The 7,573-nt window shown below is 40.7% G+C and overlaps 1 protein-coding gene across 1 annotated transcript; it reads left to right on the forward strand.

Moving 5' to 3' along the window:
* The first annotated feature begins 5,809 nt into the window (after positions 1-5,809).
* LOC147904018 (ATP-dependent Clp protease adapter protein CLPS1, chloroplastic-like) lies at positions 5,810-7,110 on the forward strand. Its single transcript, XM_087372809.1, has 3 exons — positions 5,810-5,956; positions 6,063-6,231; positions 6,476-7,110. The coding sequence occupies exons 1-3, from the start codon at positions 5,899-5,901 to the stop codon at positions 6,735-6,737; spliced, it is 489 nt and encodes a 162-aa protein (XP_087228935.1). The 5' UTR covers positions 5,810-5,898; the 3' UTR covers positions 6,738-7,110.
* Positions 7,111-7,573: the final 463 nt, after the last annotated feature.

Consider the following 7,573-nt stretch of genomic DNA (forward strand, 5'->3'; position numbering starts at 1 on the left):
TAAGGGTTAACCTTGGTCAAGTGAAATTATTCGCTGTTCTTTCATTGATCGACAGTTGGTATAGATCTAGATCAAAGTAGACTAGATCACCATAGAGGGGACGCTTTGAATTTCCCCAAGTTCCCAATCTAAGCCATACCCAAAATTCTCGACTAGTTCCTACTCGGAGTCCCTACACTCACATACGGTTTCACATCATCACATTACCTGAAACCTAGCATACATCAGTTTAGTGAGTGAACTTCAGAATCTTCAGAGGCATTGCCGATTGATCTGTGGGCGGATAGCACATGATTTGATTTCACACACACATGCCATCATTTTGTAAAGCCTATTCGGCTATTTCACGACATTGTGCACATCATTTCAAGCCTTGTAAAGCCTCTTGGCTATTTTCGGCATCATTTGCCATAATCTTTGTAATTCAGATTGGATTATATATTGCAGTTCTATCTTCACCAACAATTCGGATTTCACTTACTATAGTTAGTGTTTTGCAATTGATTTAGACAGTAATTTTCATGACACTTTAAGTGCATTTCTTGCACCATGTTTACGACTAGCAACCTCAATATGGAGGCGTCTGCTAAGCTAGACAAACCCAATTATGGCGACAGATGGAAATATCGAATGGAGACCATTCTTGTACTTTAGGACATATGGGAGCTTGTCGATGGATCTACTCCTAGACCATTAGATGATCCAACCAACAATAGCTCTACTCCACCTATTGTCACAGCACCAACAAAAGCGGGATCTACAGCTGCACAAATAATTTTTGCACCTGTAGCAGATCTTGCCATTGCCTGAGCACAAGCAGAATGGGATAAGAAAGATAAGTATGCATATCATCTGGTCAAGTAGAATGTGCAAGATGTCATGCTAGGACAGCTCAACATTGTCAAGACATCGAAAGAAGCATGGGATATGTTCGTAGCTCTCTACGAGTCCAAGAACACTTCCAGGATTTCACATTGAGAAACCAGATCAACCAGAGTTTCCGCAACAGCATCAAAACCGGTCATGCTTACGTACTCAGGATCAAAGACTACAACAGTCAACTCGCAGCAGCAGGAGATACCATGAATCCAGTAGAAATGGTTCAAGTCATCCTGAATGGACTAGGAGAGGGATACGAGAATCTAGTCCAGAGTATTGCCATCCAACGAAAAATTTTGACACTGGAAGAACTTTAGACAGTATTACTTGATGAAGAACTCAGGACTCAGGCCATTCACACACGCAAAGGTCATTCTAATGATCAGGCATTCACAGCTTCAGACAGAAGCAGAGGCAGAGGTAGATAATTCTAGAGAAGTGGTCATCATCAGCAACAAAGTCATCAGCAAATTCAGAATCAGCATCAGCATCATCCTCAGCAACATCAAAATCAACAAAGAGGGAATCATTCCAACCGAGGAAGATTCCAAGGATGAGGGAATGCATCCACCAATGTGTTGAACATCTAGTGCAACTACTGTCATAAGTTTGGACACTATGAAAGAGATTGCTGCAAGAAGCAATACAACTAAGGCGGTCAATCTAGTAGCAATCAAGGGAATTTTTGCGGAAGAGGAAATCATCGTGGTGGACATTCTAATCACAATCATTTTGCAAATGAACATGGGAATATGTTTCTTGCAAACAAGGAAATGCAAAATACTGATACAATGTATCTAGACAGTGTATCTAGACACTGATTGCAATCCAAAAGAGGACTTCAGTTATCAAGTCGACTAAGCAGACCAGGATCCTTGGTATACCGACAGCGGTACATCATCTCACATGACAAATCATCAGGAATAGTTCACAGGGTTGAAACCATTAGAAGGTCAAAAGAATGTCATCTACACGGTAGATAATACACCGAATTTAGTTCAAGGGACATGCATCCCTATGAACAATTTCAATGGTACGAAAGGATTGGTGAAAGATGTACTCTACATTTCGAAGCTCAGCAAGAACCTCTTGTCAGTGGGTCAAATGATGGAACACAACTATCAAGTCATCTTTGATGGAGATGAATGCACTATTAGAGATAAATCTAGAAGATTTCAGCTAGTAGGAAAAGGAGTCAAGGAAGGACGCTTGTACAGAATGCTAGCTACTGTACCACATTTTCATGCAATATCAGCTCAACCGCATCAGATGCCACTATTTGTAAAATGGCACAAGAGATATGGTCATGTCAATTTCAAGAGCTTGCTAGATCTCATGAATCAGAATATGGCAATCGGGATTCTGAATCTACAGTTTCTTGGAAAAGTTTGTGAAGCATGTTGCTTCGGCAAATAAAAGCGAACCAATTTTGGCAGAAGCACCTCTCGAGCACAAGGTATTCTTGATTTGATACATGTAGATGTATAGGGTTATGCCTAGAGTCCATACCCGCGCAGCATCAATCATTCACTTTACTACTTGACTTTCATCGACGACCACAACAGATATTGTTGGGTCTATTTTTTGAAAGAGAAATCTGAAGTGTTTCCAAATTTCAAGAATTCAAAGCCATGGTAGAAAACCAGACAGGCAAAAAGATCAAAGTCATGAGATCAGATAGAGGAGGTGAATACATGTCTTCAGCATTCATGAACTTTTGCAGAAGTCACGGCATTCGAAGAAGACAATTCACTTGTGCAGATACTCCTCAGCAGAATGCAAGAGCTGAAAGGAAGATTGGTACTTTAGCAGATAGTGCTAGAGCAATGCTTAATGGTGAGAAGTATCTTTCGAATTAGTATTAGGCAGAAGCAATAGCCATAACAAACTATTTGCTTAATTGGCTTCCTACCAAACTGATTCAGCGTATGACACCTTATGAAGCATTCATTGGACAAAGCCACACATTGGGCATCCCCACATATTTGGTTGCATAGCATAAGCCCACATACATGATGATCATTGCAGGAAATTAGATGTGAAGCCACGCAAATGCATCATGGTTGGCTACAATGAAGAAAGCAAAGCACACAAGTTATATCATCCCATCAACCGCAAGGTCATTATCTCTAGAGATGTAATCTTTGATGAGGAATCAGAATGGAAAACCTCAGACACATAGGAGATAGACACACCAATCTCACAGTCACCTACAGAAAATGTTGATGAAGAAGAGCAAGAATTGCCAGTAATACCCCAAGCAAAGCCACAGCAGCTTAGATGGTCTACTAGGGAAAATAGACCTCTAGCCAGATTGGCATATGCTCAGAAAGGCAAAGCAATTCAGGTTGAAACCACCAACTATGCTCTTATGACTACCATCATGGCTACAGAAGAGCTAGTGTACTTCGAAGATGTAGTAGACAAGCTAGAATGGCAAATTGCTATGAATGAAGAAATGGATGCTTTGTATAAGAATAATACTTGGGAATTATGTGGCCTTTCACTAGGATAGAAGGCCATAGCAAACAAATGGGTATACATAGTGAAGTACAATACAGATGGAGGTATTCAAAGATATAAAGCCAGACTAGTTGCAAAAGGATTTGCACAGCAATATGGTCAAGATTATGATGAGACTTATGCTCCAGTAGCAAAGATGGATTCCATACGATTCTTGATATCACTAGCAACACTGAGTAGATGGAATCTATATGAACTCAATGCCAAGAATGCATTTCTCAATGGTTACCTAGACGAGGAAGTCTACATGCAACAACCAGTAGTTTATGTTGAACCAGGAAAGGAGTATAAGGTTTGCCTTCTTAAGAAAAGTCTCTATGGCTTAAAGTAAGCACTAGAAGTTTGTACAACAGAATCGACAAGTATTTTGCTGAGTTGGGATACATGAAGTCCAATGCAGATCATACTCTCTACTACAAAGTTCAAGAGAAGACATTACTAGTGCACTTTCGTACATAGATGATCTGATTGTGATCGGAAGCAATGATAGCTTCATCAAGAAATTCAAACAAGACTTATATGTAGAGTTCGACATGAAAGATCTTGGACTTATGCACTATTGTCTTGGTATTGAGTTTTGGAGAGATTCAGACAACACCTTTATGAGTCAGCTCAAATATGTTGATAGTCTCTTGAAGAAGTTTCATATGGTAGATTGCAAGATTGCAGCCACTCCCATGGAACAAAGTTTGAAACTTACTAAAGATTTAGAAAAGCCTACAGTCAATGATATGTACTACAGGCAACTCATTGGATCTCTTATATATTTGACTATCTTGGTTTTCTTAGTGATGCTTAATAAGATAGTGCCAGAATCTTGGGATTTTAATCTTAGTTGTATGCCTCAGGCAATTCAATAAGAAATCCAAATTCCGTTATCTTGGGGAGGATATTTGTGGAGAAGAAAAGAGGGAAAAAGTGAAGGTGGGCAAGAGCATGATTGAAGTACAGGGGAAGTGAATTTTCAAGGATTTGCACATTGAAATAGTGAGGGGTAAAGGGGAGGAGGTCTTCGCATGGCCCGATTGGAGAGAGATATATGGCCCGATTGGTTTAAGGAGGTCATAGTGTTTTGAATGACTTTGAAATGTTAAGTTAGCTTAGTGTTCTTGCTATGCATCTACTCTTTCTTTCATTAAAAGCTTCCGTAGAGGCCAAGTCCATGATGGTTTTGCTACCTTGTTGAGTTTGCTTTTCTTTATTTTTTGTTTTTTTATGCTTGTTTAAAAATACTCTCCATTAAGCCCGATTGGTTAATGTTTAGTCAAATGATAAGTTGTGAACGCCACCACCACATTCTAAAGCTTACATCGTATCGCCTTGTATAGTAGCATTCTACAAGGAATCACAAAGGGAGAAAATAAAAGGGCTGTTAGCGTAATTGAATGTATGGAATAATCAACATTGAACTCTTGGACAGAGGCCTTAACTAGGATTGGATTCTTCTCTTGCAATCGTGCCACGAACTCAATGGAAATTTGCTCATATAGACAAATTGTTCAAAATTCACCTAATAGTTGCTAAGGCACCACAAGCAATTTAGAGTGCTTTGCGAGACTTGCTGCTGCTGTTTGATGCCACCAACGAAGAAGAAGAGGACATGAACCTCTTGGCTATTATAATGGGCGTGTTGCAAAACTTAGAGAAGATCATGAAACTTCTTGGTTCTCCTGCACATAAGATCCTTCTCTGTAGCAAATTTGTGATCTCACGGCATAATCAATCAAGAACTCATGAGGCGAAAATGGTTGCGCCTTATTTTATCCAAAAATAGTATGACAGATGTTGCCTGCCTAAAACATTGGACCAATCCCTTTAGAACCTATTCATGCAAGGCTGGTGATTTGCAAACCACCCTATTTGCCTAGGTTGAACTACAATTGGTTTTTTTGCAGGTCCCTACTTGAGAGTAAGTGTCGAGGAGCAATCAGGTTTTGCAAAAAACCCAGCCATGTTTGGGTCAAGTTCAAAATTCTGGTCTACCAACCAGGGAACATGCATAATAACCTACCATCTCCCAATAGATAGGTTGGTGCTTTGAATAGAAATCCAATAAGAGGGCTTGCAATGGGAATGAGGGGCACATATTAGCCTGAGGTTCACGAGTTACAAGCAAATGTTGGGATTGGGCAAGAGAAGCATGGTTCTTCATGTCTAATGAATATCCCGCTCTGCCAACCTTTGCGTGCCTGTGGAGTCCGTTTGCATCCATGAAGCATCCCATTGCACTTTCTTCATTTCTATTGAATATCCCGCTCTAGTCCGTTTGCATCTGTGAAGCATCCCATTCCACGTTTTGTGCTCCATCTGCCCAAGGAGAGAGTAAATAGCAGACACAGCCACATGATTCAAATTTCAATCTTCTTGGAGCTCCATTGAATATCCCACGAATGATTGACCGGAGTGAAATGAGAATTCAAAGGTCACCCATAATAAAGGCAACGATTTCGATGAATCATGATCCACACAAAACTGAATCATTAATTTGGCCTACCCATGGCCGTTGCCCTCCTGCTCCGGGTCTCTCCTCCCCTGCAGCTCTTAACAGAGACAGGTACACATATTTTGTAACTTGATCGTTACACAGTGTTTCTGCATTTCCTTTCCTTGCCATTTCCATTTCCGTCCGGATTTCATGGATGTTTCACTTTTGCGGACAGACTTCCCTGTTGGGTTCGTGAGAAAGCCCCTCAAACCCCATTTTGGTTGTGGAAAACATGCCTTCTCAACAATTAAGGCAGCGCTGCCGGGTGGCTCGGGTGGAGGTCTACTCGATAGGCCTACGACTGAGAGAACTGCTCCAGGGCGCGAGTCGGAATTTGATCTCCGGTAGTTCTCTTTCATCTGAGATAAAACGAATTTTTCGACGATCATCTTTGTCATATTTGTACCGGCGTGGCCACACAGCAAGTGAAATTTGTGTTTTGTTCGCGTTCGTTTGTCTTTCTCTTTTCTGTCTACTTCCGTATGCAATCCCGCTGACTTTTCTGTGAATTGTTCAACCTGTCAAAGAGTAATGGTCTATTAGAGTGTCCAGTGGAGATTAATGTTGACGATACTCTCCTTGCCACAGAAAATCACGTAAGATGTCACCCCCCTATCGAGTGTTGCTGCATAACGATAACTACAACAAACGTGAATACGTGGTGCAAGTACTTATGAAAGTTATTCCTGGAATGACGGTGGACATTGCTGTAAACATCATGCAAGAGGCTCACCATAATGGGATGGCAGTGGCGATTATATGTGCTCAAGCGGATGCAGAAGATCATTGCATGCAGCTCAGGGGGAATGGCTTACTAAGCTCGATAGAACCTGCAAGTGGTGGTTGCTAAAATACAAACCCATATTCTGTGTATGCTTGAGTGCAACCGTTTCTGAAATTAATGCACAGAAGGTTCTATTAGAAAGCGGTACAGTTTTTCTAGAGCCCCTCATACATCCATAAAAACACAAAAAGTTTATGATACATGTTAGTTGGTCATGGGAAGAGCCGTTATCTTGCAAGAAGCCTTGGCTCTAGAGTTCATGATTACAGTGTACAGGTAAAAAGGTAAAGGAAGACAAGCAAGTGAAGTGTTACTTGTGCTTAACTTGTATTATAAGCAATGGAAACGGAGTAAGCACATTGTTTAAATTTTTAGTTGGCACACATCTTATGCATGGTACTCAGTTTGAAACCATGGAGCTGTCAATATCGTTTGCTTGGGTATCTGCATATGTGTGTGCATGTGTATGTGTGGCTTTCCATTCTGACAACAGACTTGTGCGTTCAGATGAAAATATGCGATTGTTGATTTGTCTATAAAGGTCTTTTCACTTACATGAGGTCCTACGGTTTTCTCACAGCTTTGCTTGAGCATCTACTATGTTTTGATGCGCACCTTGTACACAAGTGTCGTTTTTAATTTTGATGAATTCGGACTTGTCTATTGAAGCCCTCAAGAAGCCTTATTATGATTCCTGTTTTTCTGACATTTTAATGGATTTCTGAGCGAATTTGGTGCAAAAGCAGGAGATTATTAAGAGTGTCAGGAGGACATCCAAATATCGGTATCACGGGTGGATGTTGCCGGATCATAGGCAATAGACCAATACAGAGATCATATGCCAAACATCAAGTAATGTGTCACGAAGGTGCTGCAGACCTTGCACATACAGACTCCTCAGA

The sequence above is a fragment of the Dipteris shenzhenensis genome, chromosome 3 (genome assembly GCF_047967505.1).
Source record: "Dipteris shenzhenensis isolate YYH24624 ecotype China chromosome 3, Dip_SZ_1.0, whole genome shotgun sequence".
Classification (NCBI taxonomy): domain Eukaryota; kingdom Viridiplantae; phylum Streptophyta; class Polypodiopsida; order Gleicheniales; family Dipteridaceae; genus Dipteris; species Dipteris shenzhenensis.

What these genes read in the sequence shown, in the direction of transcription:
- LOC147904018 (XM_087372809.1), top strand. Translation starts at nt 5,899, where the DNA reads ATGGCCGTTGCCCTCCTGCTCCGGGTCTCTCCTCCCCTGCAGCTCTTA. An exon ending in GCAGCTCTTAACAGAGACAG is followed by an intron (nt 5,957 to 6,062) that starts GTACACATATTT and finishes TTTTGCGGACAG; the next exon opens with ACTTCCCTGTTGGGTTCGTG. An exon ending in GAGTCGGAATTTGATCTCCG is followed by an intron (nt 6,232 to 6,475) that starts GTAGTTCTCTTT and finishes TCCTTGCCACAG; the next exon opens with AAAATCACGTAAGATGTCAC.